This window comes from Podarcis cretensis (assembly GCF_951804945.1).
Source record: "Podarcis cretensis genome assembly, chromosome: 10".
Taxonomy (NCBI): domain Eukaryota; kingdom Metazoa; phylum Chordata; class Lepidosauria; order Squamata; family Lacertidae; genus Podarcis; species Podarcis cretensis.
In genome coordinates this window covers 8,016,601-8,044,396 of record NC_137179.1, presented here as the reverse complement: position 1 = coordinate 8,044,396, position 27,796 = coordinate 8,016,601, and the positions used below count along the sequence as shown (strand labels likewise).

At 47.8% G+C, this 27,796-nt stretch overlaps 1 protein-coding gene across 2 annotated transcripts in view; it reads right to left on the bottom strand.

Annotated features, from left to right (window-relative positions):
• The window catches only part of PLXNA4 (plexin A4), a 630,666-nt gene that overhangs the window by 177,641 nt on the left and 425,229 nt on the right, over positions 1-27,796 (bottom strand). For both annotated transcript variants that reach the window (XM_079992126.1, XM_079992127.1), the window contains one exon: positions 25,865-25,965. In XM_079992126.1, coding sequence (XP_079848252.1) covers positions 25,865-25,965 — 101 coding nt within the window. The remainder of the gene's footprint in view (positions 1-25,864; positions 25,966-27,796) is intronic.

Below are 27,796 nucleotides of genomic sequence, written 5' to 3'. Positions count from 1 at the left end.
GCCTGACCAAGGAAGGCATAGAATCAAAGAAGTGGAAGGGAGCACAAGGGCATCTAGTCACCCCCTTTGCAATGCAGGAGCCCCTGACATGGGGCTCAAACCCACAATCCTGAGATTAAGAGTCTCACGCTTCATGCTCTACCAACTGAGCTCCCTGTTTGGATCTTCTCGTCTCCTGGTGCTGCCTCCAGAGCCAGTGGTGGTACAGTGGTTAGAGTGCCGGACTAGGACTTGGGAGATCAGGGTTCAAATCCCCACCGGGCCATGAAGCTCACTGGGTGGCCTTTGGCCAGTGACTGCCTCACAGCCTAACCTACCTCGCTGGATTGTTGTGAGGATTAAATGAGGAGGGAGGGGAACCATGAATGGTACCTTTGGCTCATTGGAAAAAAAGGTTGGATGCACATGCAATTAACAAATAAATCAATAAATATGAAAGGATGGAGAAAGGGAAGCGGTTGCCTAGCAACTAGATCTTCCTTCCCTCCTTCTGAAGTAGGATTAAAGATTCTGGAGAGGCTATTTTATTTCTTTATTTATTGCAGGGGTCAGCAACTTTTTTCAGCCGTGGGCTGGTCCACCATCCCTCAGACCATGTGGTGGGCCGGACTATATATATATATATATATATATATATATATATATATATATATATTGGGGGGATGAACGAATTCCTATGCCCCACAAATAACCCAGAGATGCATTTTAAATAAAAGGACACATTATTCCCAATGTGAAAACACGCTGATTCCCGGACAGTCCATGGGCCGGATTGAGAAGGCGATTGGGCCACAGGTTGCCTACCCCTAATTTATTGCATATATATCCCACCTTTGGGGAAGGAGGCGGAGGACTTCAGGACTCTGCCAGAGCTTTCCCGCCTCCTCCTCAAAGCACCTTACTCACCCGGCTTTGGGAAGGTGGCAGGAGAGCTGGGGGGGTTAAATATTGCAGAGGGTGACCCAAAAAAGGCCTTGGTGGCCCCTTGTGGTTTTCAGGCTGTGCGTTGGACCACCCCGCTCTAACCACTGCACCACCGCTGCCTCTAAAGTGGCTGCAAAATTAACAATGGGGTGGAGCAGCTTCCTTCAGAAGAAAGGCCCAAGTCACTGTTGGAGTTTATTAGGAAAAGTGACAACTGTGTCACTGTAGCATGATCTATTTGTAAAAACCATGAATGAGCGCTGAGAGAATGAATTAAGGAGCGAGTCCGACACATGAGAAGGCAGTGAGGGACGTGGGTGGCGCTGTGGTCTAAACCACTGAGCCTCTTGGGCTTGCCGATCAGAAGGTTGGCGGTTCGAATCCCCACGACCAGGTGAGCTCCCGTTGCTCGGTCCCAGCTCCTGCCAACCTAGCAGTTCAAAAGCACACCAGTGCAAGTAGATAAATAGGTACCACTCAGGCGGGAAGGTAAACGGCATTTCCATGCACTGCTCTGGTTCGCCAGAAGCAGCTTAGTCATGCTGGCTACATGACCCAGAAAAACTGTCTGATGACAAACGCCGGCTCCCTCGGCCTGTAAAGGGTGATGAGCACCACAACCCCAGAGTTGTCTGCAACTGGACTTAACTATCAGGTGTCTTTTACATATACAGACGCATGACGCTCTCTGTAACTCAGTGAAGACAGTGAGACGTCCGTTCTGTCTCAGCTTTAGCCAGAGGCATGGGCGGCCTCCGTGACCCAGGATGACAAGGGCACTGGTCCAAAAGGGGAGAGGCCTGGCAACTCATGCGCCGCTGCCCCCTTTGGCTCAGTTCGCGCAACGCTGCCAACGCTGCCGCTTTGCCAAACGAGAGGTTGACGGCTCCAGCTGCTAATCTATTCTAATACATGCTAATCGAAACCGAGTTGCGGCCCAGATAAATCACTCTGCTCAGGCTGCAGACCCCCAGCCCTGTCCCCCCCCCCCCCCACCAGCCACCCTCTCTGCCCCCTCTTATCTCTGTCCCCAGGTGCGGGACGCCCCCCCCCCTTTGTGGGAATGATTTAAGAAGAGCACACAGACATACAGTACTTATTCCCCAGTGGAGAAGGTGGGGATGTGAGGCTCTTTCCAGCCTCCCTTTCCCTACAGTTTCAGAGCCTTAATAATAGTTATAATAACCCAAATAATGGCAATCAGCTCATGCATGCAAACTGCCCCTCCCAACAGAGACACATGGAGTGGGTGGTTTTTGGGTGCACCCAGGGAGACGCAGAAGGAGAACAGGAGGAGAAGTGGCCCCCAGCGACGGAGGTTATGACCCTTTCTTTTTAACTACTCCTGAAACGATTCGTCGTTTCTGTTGCCTGCAGCCCCTAGGAACACAACACACACCTTTTCCTGCAGAAGAGGGGGGTGATTGAAGTCGCCCCCCTCCTCCTCTCCCTCTATCGCTCTTGCTCATTCACGCCGGAAATGTTTTACATGCAAATCCCTCGTAGCCTTTGTCCTGCGAAGAATTGGAAAGAAGAATTTGTGGTCGGGGCTGGGGGCTTCACGCTATTCCGCGGCACTGCAGGAGCATCCCTCTGCTTCCATCTCCGAGAAGTTGCATGCAAAGGCAGCCTCGGAAGGCGAGACCCCGAACACAGACGGCTGTCGAGGGTTTGTGTCAGCGGTCAGGCTAAGCATCACGTCTCAATCAGCATAAGTTCAAGTTCTTTAACCTTTAAGCAAGTTATGCTAAAAAAATAAATAAAGTAAAAAGCACTGCAACTCTGACATTGCAGTTTATGGGGCCTAGGCAGAGCCAAGGCAGCCACCCCACTGGGCAGGGGCTAGAGGTTGGGGGGTGGAATTCATTTGGTTCATTTATTTGTAGAGGACAGAGCCAATCTCATGGGGGGAAGGCTCCTTGCTCAGTGGTTAAAGCACCTGCCTCGCATGCGAAAGGTCTCATGTTCGATTTGTGGGATGTGAAACACAAGAGCAGTCAAGTATAACATTCCTAGAGTGAACATGTTTACACATGGGGAGGAATGTTTGTCCAGCCAGTAGGTAAACTTCCTGTTTCCTTCTGGGCTGGGACAGACGTCCTCTGTATGTGACCAGAGGTGGGTGTGGCCTCACCTGTGCAGGTAATAACTACATGCATCAAAGAAGCAACATCTGCTTAGCCAAACATGCTCTCTTGGCTCCGGTCAAGAGAGGACAAAGGACTGTCTCCTTATGAGATAGTTTCCAGGTGTATGTTACTTTTCTAAGCTAAGTCTGCCTTCTGGGATCCGATTGTGAACAGAATGTGAGTGAGTAAACTCTTTTTATACTTTTATAGAAGACTGTGTCGTGCCTTATCTTTTATGAGGGAATAAGGGGGGAATACCGCAGGTGGCGCTGTGGGTTAAAGCCTCAGCGCCTAGGGCTTGCCGATCGAAAGGTCGGCGGTTCGAATCCCTGCGGCGCGGTGCGCTCCCGCTGCTCGGTCCCAGCGCCTGCCAACCTAGCAGTTCGAAAGCACCTCCGGGTGCAAGTAGATAAATAGGGACCGCTTACCAGCGGGAAGGTAAACGGCGTTTCCGTGTGCGGCTCTGGCTCGCCAGAGCAGCGATGTCACGCTGGCCACGTGACCCGGAAGTGTCTCCGGACAGCGCTGGCCCCTGGCCTCTTAAGTGAGATGGGCGCACAACCCCAGAGTCTGTCAAGACTGGCCCGTACGGGCAGGGGTACCTTTACCTTTACCTTTACCAGAACAGTTATTATAGAGGCTTTAGTGAGCCTGAACAAATGCATCCGCTGCGAGTTTAAAAAGGGGAATGTTACTCTGCTAGATTGTGAATTTGCTAACACAAGTTGGAAAGGCTATAACCAAACAATATATCCTCTCTTGCATCCCTGAACATTCCCACATGATTCCCGGCATCCCCAGGCAGGGCGGAGACACCTGGATACAACCCTGGATAACTTCCTGCTGCCAGTAAATGCAGACAATATGGAGGTAGATGGATGAAGGGTCTGATTCAGCATCATATGTTCAATATATTTCCATAGGATGCTTCCGGGTTGGCTTGTTGATTAGAGTGCAGTTCCTGGCCAGATTGCACACCCATCTAGATTTTTCAGAGGGTTCTCTCTCTCTCTCTCTCTCTCTCTCTCTCTCACACACACACACACACACACACACACACGGCAGATTTAAAGCAGCATGGCAGGTTCCCCTGCACCCTGGACATACCTTCTCACCATCTTCCAAAAGCCTAGTAAGTGATGGGCTTTAGGAAGGAGGCATGAGGGATCTGGCAAGGTCCTAGAGTCCTTCGTTGTCCTTAGCAAAGCCTAGCTAGTGCTTGCCCAGCTTTGGGAAGGAGGAAGATGGGCTGTGCTGGTCCAGGGGGGAGGTTACCGTGGGGCGAGGTCCAGGACCTGAGTTGAGGGTCGGCAGATGGTCCTCCTCGGGCGAAGCGGGGTCCACAGCGGGAAACCGGGCAAGGACAGGAACTCTGGGGGAAACAGGACTGGATGCTGGCCGAAACAGCTCATCAACGACGTTGCTCCCACAACCTGGGACCGGGCTGACTGGCCTTTATCTTCTCTGAGGCCAGGGGCGGCCCCGACCCCCAAGAGACCCACCTCTCCTGGCCTTAAGGCGAGCACTCCTCCTGGGAGAAACCAGTTCCCTTCGCCTCTCTGCCCTGAGCCTCTGCAGTTCAGGAGAGGCCGAAGGGTTACTGGACCCAGGGGGAGACTCACCTGTAGGCACTGAGTCCTCAACCACCTCTGGAGCCAGAGTGGATTCACCTGGTGCCTGCTCCTGAGGATCCGGCACAGGTGCAGGCGCTTCAGGCTCAAGCCCCAGCCCCAGTTCAGCCGGCCCTGGAGGTGGGGACTCCTGTGCAGGCTGGGATTCCTCTGGTTCAGCCTCTGAATCGGATTCCCAGGCCATCACACCGGCTCTGGGACTCTGCCAGAGCCTTCTGCCTCCTTCCCACAGCCCAGCACCTCCCTTACCCAGCTTTGGGAAGGTGGCTTTGGGCTGGGGTGTGGGTGTGTCAAATTTTGGCCTCAAACAGAGTGCCACATTACCAAGGTCCACCCACAAAGATGTAAACAAAACGAGTGATTTACTGGTGAGTGCGTTGAAAACAGGGGTATGGGATGGATTGATGATTGCCAGAAAAACAGAAACGGGACAGGATGAGCGGCTCAGCTCACCCCTACCAAACAATGCAGTTGTGATACTTTTCCTTTTGCATCTGTTCTCTCCCAGTCGTTGGCTGTAAAACTGCAAGCTGGGGGCAGGGCCTTGTTTTAATTTGCCTGCTTCTCGTTGTTTTAACTGCATAGCACCTAGCACAATGTGTTTCATAAAGGAGGAGAAGGAGGACTAAATTAGCTGGCTGACATTTCATATTATGAGATGTAAGAAGCTTTATGGAGTCTTCCGAAATGGGGCATTTTTTAAGGTCTAGGTAACCAAAGGATTGCTTTATTTTGGTTCATATCATAGAATTACAGAACTGCAAGGGACCCCAATGGTAATCTAGTCCAACCCTTTAGATATCTGAAGATAGTTCTCATGTCTCCTCTCAGTCTCCTCTTTTCCAGGCTAAACATACCCCAGCTGCTTCAACCATTCCTCATCAGACTTAGTTTCCAGGCCCTTGATCATCTTGGTCACCTTCCTCTGCACACATTCCAGCTGGTCAACATCCTTTTTAAATTGTGGTGCCCAGAATTGGACCCAGTATTCCCAGTATGGTCTGACCAAGGCAGAATAGAGTGGTACCATCACTTCCCTTGATCCGGACAGTGCACTTCTGTTGATGCAGCCTAGAATAGCATTAGCCTTTTTTGCTGCTGCATCACATATTGTTTTTGTAAGTGCAAAGTAATTAGGGTTCCTCTTTCAATGTGAATTTAATTTACATTTAATTCACACACACCCCACGCCATCTCTAAGCGAAGACGATACCAAGCTAGACAGACCAACGCCTGGATTCTCTAAGACAGAACTTCCTATGTTCCTATCTTGGATGTGGGAGCTCACTCCATAGCTGCACATTTCATTCAAATAGCAGGTGCAGTAGTGATGAGGTCCAGAATAGGACTCCGGGGTCAGGAAGCTGGGAATTATGACTGTTTCCTTGCCCTGTTTCCTTGGCGAAAACCACACCCCAAGCTGCTATTTGCACCAATGCAGCTGGAACAATTTAAGCGCATGGGACGAGGGGAAGTCAATTCCCCCACAAGCCCTCTTTCCGTGTATGCTATTTCTGTGGAGTCCCGTTCCACAGGCAGCGGTTGTCCCCCAAGGGGTGCAAGCTAACACTCTGGTCCCTGGAGCCCCCAGGCTTCAGAAATGAAGAAACACCCCTTTTCATGGATTCTGAGCTTCTAAAAGCAACTCTCTCCCCCCTCCCCCTCCTAAATTCGCCGGCAGTTATTTTAAAGAAAAAGGAGAAATAATAATAATAATAATAGGAAACTAGTCTGCAGCGATAAGGCAAGTAATTAATAAGCAAAATTACTCCCTCCTTGTGCATACAGTCCTATCATAGTTTTTTTTTTTCTTATTAACGCTAATAGTGTTTGTGAATGTTTTCCTCTGAACTGAGGAGATAGCAGTGCCATGAATCATACTTTAGAGGTGACCCTGCTAATCGTGGCAAGGAAGAAGAGAGGCGAACTAAATTTTGCCCCGTTGCTTTCCGTTTCTAGGTTAGCCTTTGCAGAGAGAGGTAGAGGTTTGCAAACCATCTTTCCTGGCCATTGAGCTACCAGGCCCAACTCAAGGTGTTGGTACTTGCCTATAACACCTTAAACAGCCTGGGACCCAAGTACCTAAAAAATCAGCTTCCCCAGTAGCAACCACCTCAGACCAAGCGGGCAGCAGGCGAGGCCTTGTTGGGGGCTGCCTGGTTGGTGCTGACCAGTGACAGGACCTTTTTGGTGGTGGTTCCTCATTTGTGGAATGCCCTCCCTGGGGAGGTATGCCTCCCTCCCTCTCTCCCTCATGATTGACATTCAGGAGAGATCTAAAAACATCCTTGTTTAGCCAGGCATTTGGTGGCTGAAAGATACTGTTTCTGGCAGAGGGGATGCTTTTAATCTTTTAGAATATGTTTAACTGTCTTTTGTTTTGTTTTTTGTTATTGAAAGAATGCTTTTTGGGGAAAAATTCAGTATTGATGTCTTTGTTACCCTGGGTTCATTTTGGGGGGAAGGATGTTATATAAGTTGTAACTCACTCGCTGGATCACCACCTTGTCGTAGTGAGTGGGCTTACACGTTCCTATGACTCTATTCCGAACTTAAAAATGGAAAGCGTAATGCTGGTGGTAAACAAAAGAGGTTTAAAGACTGTCTCAAGGCAAATTTTTAAAAATGTAGTATAAACACCAGCTGTTGGGAAACACTTGCCTGCGAACGCTCCAACTGGAGAACAGCCTTTGCCAAAGGTGTCATGGGCTTTGAAGACACTCGAACTCAGGACGCAAGGGAGAAACGTGCTAAGAGGAAGGCACGCTTGGCAAACCATCACCGTGATCAACTCCTGCCCAGAAACCAATGTCCCCACTGTGGAAGGATGTGTGGATCCAGAATTGGCTTCCGCAGTCACTTACGGACTCATTGTTAAAACCTTGCATGCACATGAAAGCTCATACTAGTAACAAACTTAGTTGGTCTCTAAGGTGCTACTGGAAGGAAATTTTATTTTGCTAAAACTGTGTTTATGGAAGACAATCTTTGTTGGCTACAAGTGATTGCCAAAGAAGAAGAAGAAAAGTTATAATGACAACAACAACAATAGTTAAGGCAAATTATCTTCAACACATGCATACATAAGGACATTTCAAGTTTTTTCTTTTGTTTTTGAGAACAAGTAAGCCTGCGATATTATACGCATTCGGCCTGTTCAGTGGGACTCAGATTCATTGAATTGCAGAACTGGGAGGTATTCCAAGGTTCATCCAATCTAACCCCCTGCAAAGGAGGAATATTTCATCCAATGTGGGGTTTGAACCCACAACCCTGAGGCTAAGAGTCTCATTGTCTACCAACTGAGCTATGCTCAGGAAAAGCCGCAAATGTGGAAACGATGATACACATGGAAAGAGGCCTTCTATCACATGATTGATCTATCCGGACAACTATTTTCCACACGGACCAGCAACACCTCTCTCCAAAATCCGAAGAACTTTCTCCTCAGTTCCTGCTTGACCTTTTGAAATTGGAGAGGAAATTTTAGATGTGGAAACTCTGATCCCTTGTTCAACCCCACAAAAGGAAACAAAACAAAACAGTGTAATCAGACAGTGTAGAATCTTCTTCCCCATGGAGAAGCCAAGAAGTAGAAACACACTGAGCCTGATCCGTAGGACACGTGGGAGGAGAAATCTGGCTCACTTTGGGATTGAATGCAAACCTACCTCATTTTCACTTCCTGGATGGAAATGCAGCTACCTTTTGAAAAATTGCAATGCAGTTCTCCAACCAAAAAAAAAAAAAAAAAAGCTGTTAACACTCCCCCCTCAAAAAAGCACCTATACAGTCATACCTCAGGTTACAGACGCTTCAAGGTTGCGTTGTTTCGGGTTATGGACCTGATGAAACCCAGAAGTACCAGAACAGGTTACTTTCAGGTTTCGGGAGTCGCACATGCGCAGAAGCACTAAATCGTGCTTTCTGCATGCACAGAAGTGCCGAATCGCAACCCGCACATGGGAAATTGGGATTCGGGTGGCACTGTAGGTTAAACCACAGAGCCTAGGACTTGCCGATCAGAAGGTCGGCGGTTTGAATCCGCACGATGGGGTGAGCTTCCGTTGCTTGGTCCCAGCTCCTGCCAACCTAGCAGTTCGGAAGCACGTCAAAGTGCAAGTAGATAAATAGGTACCGCTCAGGTGGGAAGGTAAACGGCGTTTCCGTGCGCTGCCCTGGTTTGCCAGAAGCGGCTTAGTCATGCTGGCCACATGACCCAGAAGCTCCCTCAGCCAGTAAAGCGAGATGAGCGCTGCAACCCCAGAGTCGGCCACGACTGGACCTAATGGTCAGGGGTCCCTTTACCTTTACCCTTATTCCGAATAGGATTCCTTGCAAGAAAAGGAAAACGTTGACAGCTATGTTCCTTTGCCCAAGGCCCTGCTGAGCCACGGAGCAGATGAACCTAGGCTAGTTTGGTGAACAGTTTGACATGGTGTAGTAAAAGCAATTTCCTGTGCCTCTTGAGTATAACAAGCCTTGTACCTGGATCTGCTGAGGATCAGGCCTCTGATATGCAAGCCCTGAGCTCTGCCACTGAGTCACGGATTAAAAAGGCCCTCCAGAATCGGAAAGCTTGTCATGCTTCTCTTTTGCAGGGTCATCTCCCCCCCCCCATTGTGTGTCTGTCCCCCCCCCCAAACGCCCCCATGCAAGGTGTTAAGAGAATCATTTGAATACGGTGCGGCATGCGAGGTAAAGGTGTTATTATTCAACTCACTGGTTCCAATGAGATTATCCACTCTACTGGAGCAGCCTTCCACAGACCTCCCCTAGGCCCGAACTTTCAGTGCCGGAGAATTCCCAGCCAAGTGGAAAATTAGAAGGGGAGGGGAGGAAGGGGAGCATTGGGATGGGGGCATGAGGATGATTAAGTTCTCCAGAAATTAATTCACAACTTCAGCAATGGAAATAATAACTCCCCACGCCAGCGGGCAATCCAGGGCAAGCACGTTTCAATTTAGAAGCCAGCTTTCACCGCCCTCGCCCTCCGGTTGCAGAGGTGCCTGGCTTCCGTTGATTTAATTTGCACAAGCGACGTGGAGACTTTCTTCCCTGAATGCCCTCCCTATCTCACTCCTCTTGAAGAGTCTTTAGGAGAATTTGGTGTGGCCCAAAGCTCCATGCAGCCCAAACAGCAGATACCTTAGCAAAAGGAAGGGAAGGGAAGGAGAGAAGGAAGGGGCTGACAGATAGGAATTGCTCACGGAAATATAAATCAAGATAGTTTCGTCTCCCCACCTATGCAGCATCACCGGCCAAGCAGCTATAGGTAAAGGTAAAGGGACCCCTGACCATTAGATTCAGTCGTGGCCGACTCTGGGGTTGCGGTGCTCATCTCGCTTTACTGGCCAAGGGAGCCAGCGTACAGCTTCTGGGTCATGTGGCTAGCATGACAAAGCCGCTTCTGGCAAACCAGAGCAGTGCACGGAAACGGCATTTACCTTCCCCCTGGTACGGTACCTATTTATCTACTTGCACTTTGACGTGCTTTCGAACTGCTAGGTTGGCAGGAGCAGAGACTGAGCAACAGGAGGTCACCCCATTGCGGGGATTCAAACCACCGACCTTATCAGCAAGTCCTAGGCTCTGTGGTTTAACCCACAGCTCCACCTGTGTCCCAAACAACTATATGTACAGGGAACTGCAGGACTGAGTCTTTCTTTAAGCAAAAGGTATGGAGAAATAGTTTTCTGTTGTCAGTCTCTGCATGGCCCTCATGGTTTTGCAAGCCCAAGCAGTTTTAAGCACTTTCTCCCTTGAGGCAGATGAGTGACATGCTTGACCATTCTGAGTCCTGATCTAATTACATTTTTATCCCATTCTTCCTCCAAGGAACTCAGAGCAGTGTAAATGATTCCTCTCCTCCCTCCTCTTTGATTCCCACAGCAACCCTGTGAGGTAGGTCAGGCTGAGAAAGGGCAAGGTCACCCAGAGAAGTTCATCCTGGTGTGGGGATTTGAACGCAGTACCCTTCAGTCCCAGTAGGGATGTATGGAAGTGAGAGCTGGACCATAAAGAAGGCTGATCACTGAAGAATGGATGCTTTTGAATTATGGTGCTGGAGGAGACTCTTGAGAGTCCCATGGCCTGCAAACTGATCCATTCTGAAGGATCCATTCTGATCCATTCTGAAGGAAATCAGCCCTGAGTGCACACTGGAAGGACAGATCGTGAAGCTGAGGCTCCAATACTTTGGCCACCTCATGAGAAGAGAAGACTCCCTGGAAAAGACCCTGATGTTGGGAAAGATGGGGGGCACAAGGAGAAGGGGACAACAGAGGACGAGATGGTTGGACAGTGTTCTCGAAGCTACCAGCATGAGTTTGACCAAACTGCGGGAGGCAGTGGAAGACAGGAGTGCCTGGTGTGCTCTGATCCATGGGGTCACGAAGAGTTGGACACAACTAAACAACTAAACAACAACAAAAACCCTTCAGTCCGAAGCTAACACAACAAACTCTTCTTCAGTTGCCCCCCGCCTTTCCTCACTTTCGCTGTTCTCATTATATCTTTTAGGATGATGAGTACTTTGCAACGGAGAGTCAGAAATTCAAGAGGTGAAGTTCTCCCCAACATGGAGAGACACAATGATGGCAACCTGCTGAATTTTGGCCACCACTGTGGACCTATGGATCTGCCTTATATTGAGCCATACCATTGGTCCATTTCACCCAGTGCCATCTACCTTTGCCAGTTAGCACCAGGGGAGGCTGAAAATGGGGTGCTGCCTCACCAACCTCAGCCAGGAGATCAGAAGTTCTTGCAAACCACAAAGCCGTTTACAAAAAAAAAAAAAAGATAAAACGATAAGGATTATTATTATTAGCAACAATAATTGAAGACTTTCGGAAAGTTGAAATAACAGATTAAAACTCACATCAAATTTCTAAACATCTGGGCAGGCTTGCCTAAACAAAAATGCTTTTAGCATTTTTTTTAAGAGGACGGGGAAGGCTTCCCTGCCTGGTATCAAAAGGCAGGGAGTTCCAAAGTGTAGATGCTCCCACAATTAAAGATTGAATTATTTCAAACGCGGAACAGGTATTCAGACCTGTTACAAGGCCAGTTCCATTGAGAAAAGTGGTCGAGGAGGCATATATGGGGTGAGGTGATCTTGTAGGCAAACTGGTAAACCTTAGGCCAGTTACCCTTAGCCTAACTCACTCATGAGAGTCAGCGAGAGAGCTATAGATTTTCCTCAGCACCTTGGGGAGATAAAAATATAATAATAATAATAATAATAATAATAATAATAATAATAATAATAATAATTTTTATTTATACCCCGCCCTCCCCAGCCAAGGCCGGGCTCAGAGCGGCTTACAAACAATAATAAAAACAAGAAGAATGATTACAACTTAAAAACAAAAAAAAAATACAACATTAAAATAATGGAACATTAAAATATTAAAATGTAGCCTCATCGCAGGAGGAGAAGGAAAAGAAAGAAAGAGAGAGAGAGAGAGAGAGAGAGAGAGAGAGAATCAAATTGGCTTCAAGCCAAAGGCCAGGCGGAACAACTCTGTCTTACAGGCCCTGCGGAAAGAAATCAGATCCTGCAGGGCCCTGGTCTCATAAGACAGAGCATTCCACCAGGACAGGGCCAGTGTTGAAAAGGCCCTGGCTCTGGTTGGGCTAATCTGACTTCCTTAGGGCCCGGGACCTCTAGGGTATTGCTATTTATGGACCTTGAGGCTCTCCGTGGGGCATACCGGGAGAGGCGGTCCCATAGGCACGAGGGTCCTAGGCCGTGAAGGGCTTTAAAGGTCAAAAGCAGCACCTTAAATCTGACCCTGTACTCCACTGGGAGTACATATAATGAAACTAAGCCTGAGGTCTTCTGCATGTAATGAGCAGGGACCTCACCATTCCCAAGAGCAAGGCAGGAAATGCATTCTGTTGTTGTTGTTTTTTCTGGATGAAATACAGTCAAATCTTGGTTCCTGGACGCCTGTGTTATCATATGTTTCGGCTCCCGAATGCCAAAAACCCAGAAGTAACTGCTCCACTTACTGAACAATTTTTGGAAGCCGAACATCAGTTCCCATAGTGTATTGAAGGTTCTGCTTTCAGTTTAAGGTTGTTGGACGTTTCGGAAGTCGAATGGTCTTCCGGAATGGATTACGCTCAACAACCGAGGTTTGACTGTGAATGGGATGGAAGATGGCTGTTATAAGGCCTCTATGTGACTAAGGTCTCTGGAAGAGAAGCTTCTTCAGAGGGGAAGTATAGGGAATTCCTGAATTTCCTGCAACACAGAAATCTTTTGCCCAACATGGGACTCAAACCCACAAACCTGAGATTAAGAGTCTCACGCTATACCGACTGAGCTATCCCAGCTCCTGCAAACAGATTAGCTGAGATTTCAAACGCCCATATGTATGTGTGCTTAACTGGTGTTTGATGTGAGCTTTGCTTGAATTCCCAGAGGAAACACTGGGAGGAGATCTCTAAATGATCTCTACAAGTCTTTTAGAGTTTGCGGAACTTATTCCATCCCATAATGCTGTTTGTTTCCCCCTGCCAGCCTCGCAGTTGCTTCTGGAGACCACTGAACTGCAAAGAGCAGGAAAGGAACTCCCTGGGCAAGGAAAGACACTGCCATTTCCTGGGTAGGCCTCTTGGCAGGAATTAGAGCAGTCAAGCAGAAGGCCAGATTCAGAGCCTTGGAGGAATCGGGGAAGAACCAGGAAGTGCAAGGACGGAGGATGGGGACCAGTCAGGCTTCTGCTCATCCTAGAAGTTTATTTTCAGCACTTTGTTGTTGTTTAGCCGTTTAGTTGTGTCCGACTCTTCGTGACCCCATGGACCAGAGCACACCAGGCACTTCTGTCTTCCACTGCCTCCCACAGTTTGGTCAAACTCATGCTGGTAGCTTTGAGAACACTGTCCCATCATCTTGTCCTCTGTTGTCCCCTTCTCCTTGTGCCCTCCATCTTTCCCAACATCAGGGTCTTTTCCAGGGAGTCTTCTCTTCTCATGAGGTGGCCAAAGTCTTGGAGCCTCAGCTTCAGGATCTGTCCTTCCAGTGAGCCCTCAGGGCTGATTTCCTACAGAATGGAGAGGTTTGATCTTCTTGCAGTCCATGGGACTCTCAAGAGTCTCCCCCAGCACCAGAATTCAAAAGCATCCATTCTTCGGCGATCAGCCTTCTTTATGGTCCAGCTCTCACTTCTATACATCCTTACTGGGAAAACCAGAGCTTTAACTATACAGCTAGGGGTGAAGAAGTACTTTGCCCATCCTGAACCTTACAACATTCAGCTTCATGTATTCTGGTGTTATTTATTTTCTCCAAACTTGGTGTGATTTCATACATTTCTGCCATGTACCATGCAGTGCATCCTATTGACCCAACAGAAGCCAGCCCTATTTTGAGCAATTCCTGTTGGAAAAAAACCCCCACCATCTAATGGATTGGTGTGGGGGCTCCAGACCCCTTTTGTTCCTTTATCACTCTCCTGGAACAAGGCTTAGCAACACTCTTGGGAACCATTCACTTTATTTATGTAGTCCCACACTTAATATTATATTGATCCACATTGCATTTAGAGATGGTTACTGTCCCTTCTTCTCTTGCCCCCTACTTAATTTTTCCCATATTGCTCCCATGGTGGGAGGGGGTGCGATTTTTTTTAAGGCATCGAAAGGGCAACGTATATAGCAAAGTAGGGTGGGACCAATGATTAACACTAGCGCCGTTTAACACATTGTGTGATTAAGCTTTATGGGACAAGACTTTGGCCTTGAGATAGTTATGACAGCATTAACATGATTTAAGCTGCTCAGAGATCAATAGCCCACTCAAGCCCAAAATGAAGGCGAAGGTGTTGCGTTACTATATCTTTAAAGATCAGAAATAGCAACTTGTCTCTTTGGGGGGTCAGAGCCATTTTGCAGACCATCGGGGAAAATGGATTAGAATCCACGGACATGGCCATAATTTTGCCAGGGACATCCCTGTGGGACAGATACAGGGAGGTCTGAGTGTTGAGGTGGGGAGTGTTGGGTTCACAAGAGGCTTGGCTGTGGTGCTATTATCAGGTGGCAACACGGAAGCTACAGGAACAAGAGACGAGGTGAGATTCTGCTTCAGAATCCGAAGTGGAAGGGTTTGTGGCGCTGGCCCAGGAACTGATGCAATCCAGCACATTCCAAAATTCTTCTGGAAATGGCTTGAGAAACAGCCCATTGAGACTGGTAGGGTAGAAGGCAGGGAGACCAACAGCAGGGGGCGCCAGAGCCAATGACAGCCAAAGTCACCCTCTGAACAGGCAGGTGAGGGGCTGGCTGAGGTCAGAGTGAGGTTGGTGGGGCAGTGCCTCAATTGCTTTGACTGCACCGAGAGAGGTAAGCCTACCAGTCTGGGATTTGTCCCCAGGCTATGCAACCCTGGAAGGCTTTGTCATGACAGCGGTAACCTAAATCCCCATAAAGTTAAGAACTTGGGTTAAGAACTTAATTCATTCTGGAGGTCCATTCTTAACCTGAAACTGTTATTAACCTGAGGTACCACTTTAGCTAATGGGGCCTCCCACTGCCGCTGTGCCACCGCCACACAATTTCTGTTCTTATCCTGAGGTAAAGTTCTTAACCCGAGGTACTATTTCTGGGTTAGCGGAGTCTGCAACCTGAAGCATCTGTAACCCGAGGTACCACTGTACAATGTAGGGAGTGCAGCACACAAGGCAAGCTTCACCTGGCATTTGCTCGCTCTCATCAAAGGAGAGAGAATACCAGAGTCCATAAGAGCCAACTCCTAGGGGCTAAGGTCCCTTCGCCTCCCCAATAATTCTTTTGAGGGGGCTGCCTCCCCAAGAGTTGTTGGGCACTGCCATTCACAAGGTGTGCTTGTGCCACATCATGTGATTGATTATGCAAGGCGGGCCTTACTTGGGTCCCTCCAATATTTTATTCAAGTTGGCATTCCTGCCAAAGTCTCTTTTACACACATGGAGCAAACCTTTCCATTGGACTGAACGAACGAAGGACCCCTTTCAGACTGGGGTTCACTGTCTCCACTTAAATGCTCTTCCACACCTGAGGGAATCACTAGAATTGATGTTTTCATCCCCAAAAAGTTTTTTGATTTGAGTTTCTACTGAAATGAGGCTACATTTTAATGTATTTTAATTTTGTTTTTTAAATTGTATTTTAATCAATTGTTTTTATACTTGGTATTAGCTGCCCTGAGCCCAGTCTCGGCTGCGGAGGGCGGGGTATAAATAAAATGTATTATTATTATTATTATTATTATTATTATTATTATGGGTGGGGCATTTTTGTGAACAAAGGCAAGCAGGGGAGTATAGTGCAGTCCGTGCCAGACTTCACGGCCAAAATACTCAAGGAGACAGATGAGCGTCCATAAAGGTGCAGAGAGATTATTTCTGGTGGACTGGTTTATCCTCTGTTGCAAACCTGTCAGAAGTCTGACTCTCTCGAGAGTGATGAAAATTCGGAGAGAAAATACAAAAGGAAGCAGACATGACCCTACCCTGGGGAAAAGTCCGTCTGCGGCGTGCCATTTCCTCTCATTGGCAAATCACTGGCGGATGCAGAGATGCTGGATAATGCCCGAGAATGACACATAAAACAACTCCCTGGGAACAGCCCTGCCACAGAGATGGCTTTTCTCCCCCCAATTCATCCATCCATCATAACGCTACTGATTTTGCTCCAGAGACTGATATGTCAGCAGAAAGAGCCTGACAGCCGATGCGTTAATATCTTGGTCATCCATAAAAATGGGAAATAACAGCAGCCACAGATTCCCCCGACCTCAGAAGGGCACCCTGGGCGCAACAAAAAGGAACTGCCTGAGCTATGCCCCACCGCTGCCCCCTTTGGCCTAACCCTGACCTATTAGTGTCTGGAGAGAGGAGTGGTCTGTGCCAGGTCTGCTTAGAAGTCTCCTGGGTTTGGCAAAGTGCTAAGCCTCTGATCACACTCATATAAGAACAAAAGAACATAGGATGAGCCTACTGGATCAGACCAATGGCCTTTCTAGTCCAGCATCCTCTTCTTGCAGTGAGCCAAGCAGATGCCCCACTGGGAAACCAGCAATCAGGATTTGAAAACAGGAGTGCTCTGCTTTCATATGGTCTCCAACAATGTCTAGGCAACACGATGGCCATATATATACGTAATAGACAATCTTTATAGAATTCCTTCAAATCATTAAAAGGTTCAAAATATTTAGTCTCAAAGTCTCTTGTTATCAGCATCACCTGGAGTTGGCTTTATATGTTTCTCAAAAAATATTGTTAGTAGCAGTGACTACATTATTACATGAGCATTTGATATTTTCATTTATATACATTCATTCGAAATAAGATGGGGCATGCACTCTTTTTCATTACTGTTTGTACTGTAGTTTATAATTTTGGTGAAGTGATATGGCATGCAGGTTATCGTCTGTAAAATTTATTTTATTTTCAGTTTATGAAGCATTCTATATCCACCCACCACGCTGACGAAGAATTCTATGAAACCGTAGTCAATATCCGGAATTACTGTTCAGTGTTGGACATCATTGTTGAATACACAAAGCTTCACAGCTTGTCTTCCACCGTACAAAGTTTGGTACCTCGCTTCATTTAAAGATTTTCAGAGACTCTGAGACTAAAGATTTCATTTTGAACTTTTTATGATTTGAAGGAATTCTATAAAGATTGTCTATTATGTAAATATATGGTCATTGTGTTGCCTAAACATTGTTGATTTTCTCTTTGCAACACAGGGGTTTGTTTGGATACATATTCATATGGTCTCCAGCAACTGGTATTCAGAAGCAGTGGAGGCAGAGCATAGCCATCGATAGCCCTCTCCTCCATGAATTTGTCTAATAATCTTGTAAAGCCATCTAGGTTGGTGGCCACCAGTGCTTGCTGTAGAAGGGAGTTCCACATTTTAACTATGCACTGCATGAAGAAGTACCGTATTTTTCGCTCCATAAGACACATTTTTTTCCTCCTAAAAAGTAAGGGGAAATGTCTGTGCATCTTATGGAGCAAGTGCATGGTCCCTGGAGTCGAATTGCCCAGGGACAAAAAGCAGATTGTGCTTTTATTTTTAGAAAGAGGGAAGGGGGTGTTAAAACAAAGTGATCGGGAGGGAGATAAGGGACTCTAGAGATAAAGGAGGCTGCCTGGGAGGGGGGAGGTAAAAGCCCATGGATCCTCAGGATTTCTACATTGGGTCACCCCAAATTCACCATCAGATCATATAGCATGTCCATGACTATAGCTTGCACCAAAAAAAACACACACCCACTGTTTCGTGGGGCCGCAATGGCGCAAAAACATGGTTACAAAGCACGGATCCACATGGATTCTCAGGATTTTTCCATTGGGCTACCCCAAACTCACGTCAAATCACATATATCTGCGGCCACAGCATGAACCACAAAAACCATACATCCACTGTTTCGTTCAGAATATTTTTTTTCCTTGCTTTCCTCCTCTAAAAACTTGGTGCGTCTTATGGTCAGGTGCGTCTTATGGGGCGAAAAATACGGTGCTTTCTTTGTCCTGAATCTTCCAACCTTCCTTGGCCCCTAAGTCTCCATGCTAATATTATCACACCTCCCGGGCTGGTCCTAGAGTCTTATCTCAGACCAAGTATCCCTATTTCCCAGGGATAGACCCAGATTTACAGAAGCCATCCTAGTTTCTGATTTGATCCCAGAATGTCCTTAGGATGTCCCTATTCTCATTAGAGAAATGTTGGAAGGTATGGAGCTATGCAACTCCCGAGCCAAGGAGATAAGAAACTCTGCAACCTTTAGAAGACACCTGAAGGCAGCCCTGTACAGTGGTACCTCGGGTTACATACGCTTCAGCTTACAGAGTCCGCTAACCCAGAAATAGTGCTTCAGGTTAAGAACTTTGCTTCAGGATGAGAACAGAAATTGTGCTCCGGTGGCGCGGCAGCAGCAGGAGGCCCCATTAGCTAAAGTGGTGCTTCAGGTTAAGAACAGTTTCAAGTTAAGTACGGACCTCCGGAACGAATTAAGCACTTAACCCAAGGTACCACTGTATAGGGAAGGTTTTTTTAAATGTTTAATGTTTTATTCTGTTTTTATATATGTTGGAAGCTGCCCAGAGTGGCTGGGGCAAACCAGTCGGATGGGTGGGGTATAAATAATAAAATTATTAATATTATGGAATACGCTGTCCTTATTTTATTTGAAAAATGTTGGAGGGTATGTTATCTGTTGCCAAGCCATTGGTCTCGTTAGTTCTGCACTGTCTACATCTGACTGGCAAGAATTCTATGGGATCGCCAGCAGAGACACTGTCTCACATCCAGGTCTCCCATTTCTGGGGCTGCAGAAAGACAGGGCCAGCCCAAAGTGTTTCATTGCCAACTATACTGTTATTGCATATTTACTTTGTTTCGGAAGGTGCTTTTATTGGTCGATGAATTCTTCTTGTTGCAAGTGGCTTTGAGCTCGTCTTTGGTTGTCTGGAGGTGCAAATAATGAATCGCATGAAATCAAATTTTATGCTGCAATGTGGGCCTCTTAAGAAAACGGTGTTGAATTTGGCACATCCAAAAAGGAATACGAGAAAGGAGAAGGAGGGGGAGAGAAAGGGAAGCAACTCAAATAGTCAGGCAAGCAGAAAGCAAACAGATCGTTTGCCTGGAGGAGATATGCCTAAAACGGCTCAGGCTTTTGGCTTACAAATCATGTTACAGAGAGGCTGAATAAGGAAATTTATTCAGTTCTCCACAACATCTTCATCTCAAGTTCATCCACTGCAATTTTTGGGAAAGCCACTTCTGCCTTAAGGAGGAGGTGGGGTTGCGGGCTCTCCTGCGGGACTTGACATCTTTCAAGTGATGATGATGATGTCTGAAACTGTGGGACTGCTATGCATTGCAGGTGCTTGGACCACGACCCACGGGTTCACTTCCAACTTTACAATTCTATGAAACACAAGACGGGGCAATGCCTGCACAGTTTGTTGTATTCCTGGACCAGAAAGAAACAATTTGCTTAAAATAGGACCGCCTCTCCTGGTATGCTCCTTAAGGTCTACAAATGGCAACACTTTGGAGGTCCCAAGTCGCAAGGTAGTTAGACTGGTCTCAGTTAGGGCCAGGGCCTTTTCAGTAGTGGCCCCGACTTGGTGGAACGCTCTGTCGCAAGAGACTAGGGCCCTGCGGGACTTGACATCTTTCCGCAAGGCCTGCAAGACAGAGCTGTTCTGCCTGGCCTTTGATTTGGACTCAGTCTGACCCTTATGTTTCCCTCCCCTTATGGTTTTGATATACGGGCTACTTTTAAAATGAGGCTGCATTTTAACCTGTATTTTAAATCCCCTTTTATGTTTTTACTGTAATTTTACTGGTGTTAGCCGCCCTGAGCCTGGCTCTGGCCGGGGAGGGTGGGGTATAAATAAACTATTATTAATTATTATTATTATTATTATTATTATTATTATTATTACTATTATTATTTCAACTACCGGGGGGGGGAGGGTCGGGACCTTGCCATGCAAGTAGGTTTCTGACAAATGAAAAGTAAAGCGGAATTAACTGGTGGATTTCCATGCCCAAATTCAATGCAAAAGCCCCTAACATAAAGAATTAAGAACATAAGAAGAGGCTGCTGGATCAGGCCAAAGAGGGGGCCCATAGAGTCCAGCATCATGTTCTCACAATGGCCAGCCATATGCCTCTCAGAAAACCGCATGCAGGATCTGAGCACAAGATCTCACCCCTTTCCTGTGGTTTCTAGCAACCTGTATAATTAGGTGCACTCTTCCCACCTTGGATCAAATCTATGCTTCCAGGTGCCATAAGAAAGCTGCAGAGATAGCGCAGGATAGTGCGCACCCCGGAAATGATCTCTTTCAGCTTCTGCCTTCTGGAAGAAGGTACACGGTTATAAAGACTAGGACTAGCCGCCTGAGAAACAGTTTCTATCCAAATGCAATTTTGGTTTTAAATGCAGTGTAAGGTAGTCTTTGGGACGCGGGTGGCGCTGTGGGTTAAACCACAGAGCTTAGGACTTGCCGATCAGAAAGTTGGCAGTTCAAATCCCTGCAACAGGGTGAGCCCCCGTTGCTCAGTCCCTGCTCCTGCCAACCTAGCAGTTCGAAAGCACGTCAAAGTGCAAGTAGATAAATAGGTACAACTCCGGTGGGAAGGTAAACAGTGTTTCCGTGCGCTGCTTTGGTTTGCCAGAAGAGGCTTAGTCATGCTGGCCACATGACCCGGAAGCTGTATGCCAGATCCCTCGGCCAATAAAGCGAGATGAGTGCTGCAACCCCAGAGTCGGTCACGACTGGACCTAATGATCACGGGTCCCTTTAACTTTAAGGTAGTCTTTATGTGAGTATATTGTATTCAATTATGGAGTTTTTAGGGGCTAACCAGGCTGGGATAGCAGGCTTGTGGGTTTTTGAATGTTTGATGTAGACTTTTTCAATTTCATTGTTCTGTATGGGACAATGACAATAAAGATTATCGTATCGTTGTCATATCGTATTCAAAAGCATTGCTGCCTCCAGCATAACCACTGTGGCAAGTAAGCAGTTTTAGCCCTCTCCCGCAAGAAGTTGTCTAATTCTCTTTTAGAGCCACCGAGATCAGGTAATTAAAAATGCACGAATTGCCACGAGTCTCCCCCAAGTTCAGCTTGCCAGGATCAGAGGAGGGCTGCATCCTCCTGCAGCAGCCTTCAAAGTAAGTTGCCAAGGCAGAGTGGCATTCAGAAAGGCAAGGGAGAAAGGCTTTCAAAGAGCCTGATTTTTATCACAGCCTCTGAAGGCAGCTTGGATTACCTGAGGCCCCGCTTAGCGGCTCGCAAGACTTTCACCAAGAAAGGTAAAGCGGAGGTCGATCGATGAGGACCTGCCTGTGAATGGCGGGATTGAGTTACCCGCCGAGACCAGACAATATTTATTTCCATGGCCAAGGCAGCAGAAGGGAAGGGAAAAGTTGAAAGGGTAAAATTAAAACCTTCCCTCCTCCCAGACCGACAAAATAATCTGAGGAGATCAGCGGCTTCAATGGAGTTTTCCTCCCCTTTGAGGAAAGTTTGCTAAGAAGCTCTTGGAAAGCTAGGAGATGTGAAATGCATACTCTCCAACCAAACAGGCTTCATCAGCATAGATCTTCCAGGAGTAGCACTGAGCCAAAAAATACCCTACAATTTCCTGAGTGTTATTGGCGTAAACTCAGGAGATAAGCTATTTTCTGGCTTACAACAGGTGCAGGGTTGAGGCACAGCACATCCTCCATCATGGCTAGCAGCCATCAATCGCCCTATCCTCCATGAATTAATCTAATCCTCTTTTAAAGCCATCCAGGTTGGTGATCAGCCTCCCCAGGTGTCCACATTCCCTGATCTGAAATCCCCGTGGGAGGAGTTTCCTTATAATGTCTTCCCCTAGGCTGTTTATTGCCTGAGCTCTGCGTCCTCACTGATTTTGCTTTTAAGGGAAGCACATTTTACCTTCAGCTTAACAAAGGATGCTCTAGGATGTAGGACACCTGATTGGTGGATGCCATTGGCTGGTGAGCTGTGATGTCACAGAGAATTGTGACATCACAGTCCTCAGTTGCTGGGCCAACAGCAGTGGCAAGAGAAGACAAGATACTCTCTCTGGCCAAGCCAGTGACTGCGGAGGTCAAGAAGGAGACTTAGGAGGAATCTAAAAACACAGCTATCAAGTGCCAAGGGGTAACATGGTAACATGGTCGCAGCTTGAAGGCAAACCGCAGTCTTCCAGGTATGACAAGACCCTCCAGGAATTGGGCCTTGTACACAGAGGTCTTCAAAAGAGGAAGCAGAGGAGTGTAGCTGGCAGGCAGCAAAATGCAGTGGCGTAGCGTGGGGGTGCAGGGGGGGTCAGCTGCACCGGGCACAACATCTGGGGGGGCGCACTTGCCGCCTCCAGAGTCGCCGAAGAGCCTCGGGGGTAGGCTGTAGCAGAGCCCCATGTCTCGCGGAACCGACGAGCTGTGCACACGTCTGGGCTGAAGGCGTCCGGCAGGCAGTGGCTCTCAGCGCTCACCGTGGTCCCTGCGCATCAGGGCTGCGGAGGGCGCGCCAGGCAGTCCCTCCTCACAGCCCCACCGCCACCGCTGCTGCTGGGCCATGTTGCATTTTCCTCGCCTCTCTGCCCTCCTCCTCCTCCGGGCAAGCAGCGTCGTTTGGGTGGCAGCGCCAGCGGCAACTCGCCTCAGATCACCTGACACGGACCCGCCGCCACCGCCGTGGCTACCTTAGCGTAAATACCCCAGCCCAGGCAGCAGCAAGAAGAAGCTGGCAGCGGTGGCAGGTTAGGGGTTAGGGGCGCAAATTACTTGCCTTGCCCCAGGTTAGGGGGCGCAAATTACTTGCCTTGCCCCAGGTGCTGACAACCTACACTATGCCGCTGGCAAAATGGTACCCTGCTGGGCACCAGATTCTGAATTCCTTACCAAGAAAATGCCCATCCAGTCCCATGGCATTGCTGTGACCATGTGTTCAGACATTGCTCACCACGTTTGCCTAGGCAGAGTCTTGTTCCTTCCTTCTCTCTCTCTTTCCTAAGGCAGCTATTAACTTTTCAGTCAGGTTTCCTTTCTTGCCTCCCCTCTCCTCCCTCGGAGACCTCCATGGCAGCTAATTGGACATCTTTCCGATTTGCACCCTCCAAGCCAGACATTGCAGGTTAAAGAGGCCCCTGTATCGTGGCCTCTGAGGCTTTGGATGCAGTGTGTGTGTGTGTGTGTTTCTGTGTGTGTGTTGGGCGGTGGGAGGCAGTGAGAGGAGATGGAGGAGAGCACCTGAGAATTAGATGCAGGCAAAAGATATTGCACTCTGAAGCTTTGATGGCCCGCTTTTCCCAGATCCCCTTCTTTGCCACGTAAAACCCAATCAATGCCCCCTTATTTTCCAAGCTGCCTTCTCTCTCTCTCTCCCCTCTGCACACACGGAATCAAATTCCCCCCTGTAAGGTTAGGACAGAAGAGTCGCAGAAATCAATTCCCTGATCCATGCCAGGCCGCCCCTTGGAAAGAGAAGTCAGTCTCTCAAGCAGAGGAGGGTGCCAGGAAAGGAAAGCAATGCATCCAATAGCCAAAGCTCTCTCCAGCGCTCAGCTACCGCCGTCTCACGGCTGCTTTTGCATTGACTACTGGCGCCCTGGGGTAGCCTTTGAAACAGTGTAAGCTGCAAATTGCTCTTCTGGACATCAGTCCCGGAGACTCCACGCAGAGAGAGCAAAAGCAGCAGCATATGTTTCCATCAAGGCTCGGAGTGCAGAGCAAATTCTATCTCCAGGCCTGGTTTGGCATCTTAGGGGGGCTCTGCTGGACTGCCTCGATGCATCAGAGGCTCAGGCAGCCCACAAATGCGATGTCGCTGCTGCGAGGCAGCTCCCCGCTCCCTTGCCCACCACCTCCCCCCAGATCCACTTAAGCAATACAGATCTTAGTGAGCTACAAGCAGACAGCAGCCTATGCTGCAGGAAAAGGGGTCCGCCGTGAAGGAAATTACCGTATTTTTTGCTCTAGAAGACTCACTTTTTCCCTCCTAAAAAGTAATGGGAAATGTGTGTGCGTCTTATGGAGCGAATGCAGGCTGCGCAGCTATCCCAGAAGCCAGAACAGCAAGAGGGATTGCTGCTTTCACTGCGCAGCGATCCCTCTTGCTGTTCTGGCTTCTGAGATTCAGAATTTTTTTTTCTTGTTTTCCTCCTCCAAAAACTAGGTGCGTCTTGTGGTCTGGTGTGTCTTATAGAGCGAAAAATACGGTAATTATTTTAATTAATAGACCAGCTTAAGTCTATAGGATAGATGGTCCCTTAGTCTCAAAGGCACCACACAGAATGCCTTTTGTTTGGGCTCAGTGAGCAGAGCGTTTCAGCCCTGTTCTTCAGTTTTTGTTTAAAAGCAGCTTATCTTGTATTCCCTTCTTTGAATTTGTGCCATTTAGGTTTTTAAACCTTTTGGTAAAGGCAACACTAGAATTTTCACAAGTTGAGTCCTCAACTTTCTATTACTGTGCTTTCCTTCCTTCAAGTTGGGCTGTGTTTAAAACTTGCCATTTAGGTTTTCACACCTTTCTTGTAAATTCAGTATTAGTAACTGTACTTTTGAGTCTTCTAGTCTTTATTACTGCACTTTGCTTTATCTAGGTCGAGCTAGGATTATAATACATCAGAATTTTGTGGGGTTATACCATTTTTTTGAAATTTTGGGGATTTAAAGTTTATTATTTTTCTATTTCCTTCTGAGGAAACTGAATAGTTCAGTGAAACGAGGTTTGTAGCTGGCATCCCGTCAAGGCTTTGTTCAATTTTAAAAGGTAAAGGTAAAGGGACCCCTGACCATTAGGGTCCAGTCGTGACCAACTCTGGGGTTGCAGCGTTCATCTCGCTTTACTGGCCGAGGGACCTGGCGTACAGCTTCCGGTTCCGGGTCATGTGGCCAGCAGGACTAAGCTGCTTCTGGCAAACCAGAGCAGCACACGGAATCGCCGTTTACCTTCCCGCCAGAGCGGTACCTCTTTATCTACTTGCACTTTGATGTGCTTTTGAACTGCTAGGTTGGCAGGAGCTGGGACTGAGCAACGGGAGCTCACCCCATCACGGGGATTCGAACCGCCGACCTTTTGATTGGCAAGTCCTAGGCTCTATGGTTTAACCCACAGCGCCACCCGCGTCCCTTGTGCAATTTTAGGTTGTTCTAACTTTTTTCCTTAAGCTTTTTGATTTTTCTTAGTTGATTTTTCTTAGTTTTTTCCCACAAGATCATATTTCTAGTCTCATTTCAAGGATTTTCACGGTATTTCATTTGTTTTGCGCGATTTCTCAGTTCCTTGACTGTCTTTTTTCTGTCAGTGAGAAGAAGCAGGGGACAGGTTCCCTGACTTTTGCCGTGACAATTGTTTTTGTCCTTTAAATTTTACCAAAGGACACATTTCCCCATCTTCAGAAAGCAACCCTGCCTCTCTCATTCTTAAGCTGGAACTCTCAGGCTGCCTTTCTGAACGACTGCCTTCGTCCCACCGGGGACGGCTGCTGTGTCCATTTGCAGCTTTGTTCTGTGTCACAGCCGGCAGTGAGAAAATGTGAGGTTGGGGAGGAAGGAAATGGGACGGAAGCCCTGGGGCCTGCTGCCCCTGCCGTGCCCCCAACCATGCTTTGACCCTGCGACCCACACACTTACGCGTTGTGGAGCACACACCATCCGCAGTGGGGGTCCCCCGAGCCCAGGCACTCGCTGCAGCTTTTGTACTGTCCGCAGGACTCCACCGGCACTCGGGTGAGCTGTGGACGACAAGGGGAGAAGAGTCATGCTGAGTTTGCTTTCGGTTTGCAATTCCAGACAGTATCGTGTAGCCTTGGAGACTCAAAACCTATTCATGTATACCGTCCAGTAGTAATAGTAATAATAATAATAATAATAATAATAATAATAATAATAATAAAGACACCTGCTTCTTGGAGAAAAGCAATGATAAACATAGACAGCATCTTAAAAAGCAGAGACATCACCTTGCCAACAAAGGTCCGTATACTTAAAGCTATGGTTTTCCCAGTAGTGATGTATGGAAGTGAGAGCTGGACCATAAAGAAGGCTGATCGCCGAACAATGGATGCTTTTGAATTCTGGTGCTGGAGGAGACTCTTGAGAGTCCCATGGACTGCAAGAAGATCAAACGTATCCATTCTTAAGGAAATCAGCCCTGAGTGCTCACTGGAAGGACAGATCGTGAAGCTGAGGCTCCAAGACTTTGGCCACCTCATGAGAAGAGAAGACTCCCTGGAAAAGACCCTGATGTTGGGAAAGATGGAGGGCACAAGGAGAAGGGGACGACAGAGAACGAGATGGTTGGATAGTGTTCTCGAAGCTACCAGCATGAGTTTGACCAAACTGCAGGAGGCAGTGGAAGACAGGAGTGCCTGGCGTGCTCTGGTTCATGGGGTCACGAAGAGTCGGACATGACTAAACGACTAAATAACAACAACAACAACAATAATAAAAGATTATTTATACCCCATCCTCCCCAGCCAGAGCTAGGCTCAGGGTGGATAACACCAATAAAATCACAGTAAAAACATAATAGGGGGGAAAGAGGAAGGAAAAAACAAACCAATTTAAAATACAAGTTAAAATACAATTTAAAATGCAGCTTCATTTTAAAATAGCCGATAAATCAAGACCATAAGGGGAGGGTAACATAAGGGTCAGACTGAGTCCAAATCAAAGGCCAGGTGGAACAGTTCTGTCTTGCAGGCCCTGTGGAAAGATGTCAAGTCCCGCAGGGCCCTAGTCTCTTGTGACAGAGCGTTCCACCAAGTCGGGGCCAGTACTGAAAAGGCCCTGGCCCTAGTTGAGACTCATCTAACCACCTTGCGACCTGGGACCTGTTGTCATTTGTGGACCTTAAGGTCCTCTGTGGGGCACACCAGGAGAGGCACCCAACAACTCTGTAAGATGGGTCTAGGTATTCCAAGTTGACTCAGGTGAGTGTGAAGAGGGAGTGTGACTCGCCCAAGAGTACATACTGAGTTCATGGTTCACTCTAGAAAAGCCAGCATGATAATGATAATGATAATAATAAATTATTTATACCCTGCCCTCCCCAGCCAAGACCGGGCTCAGGACGGCTAACACCAGGTATAAAAACAATTGATTGAAATACAACTTAAAAACAAGATTAAAATACAACATTAAAATGCAGCCAAGTTGATTCCAAGCCAAAGGCCGGGCAGAATAACTCTGTCTTACAGGCCCTGCGGAAATAAATCAGATCCTGCAGGGCCCTGGTCTCATGAGGCAGAGCGTTCCACCAGGCCGGAGCCAGTGCTGAAAAGGCCCTGGCTCTGGTTGAGGCTAATCTGACTTCCTTAGGGCCCGGGACCTCAAGGGTGTTGCTATTTATGGACCTTAAGGTCCTCCGTGGGGCATATCGGGAGAGTGGTTAGAGTGTTGGACTAAGTACCTGGGAGACTTGGGTTCAAATCCCCACTCAACCACGAAGCTCACTGGGTGACCTTGGGCCATTCGCTGCTTCTCAGCCTGACCTACCTCACAGGGTTGTTGTGGGGATTAAATAAGCGAGGGAACAATTCACACCACCTTGAACTCCTTGGT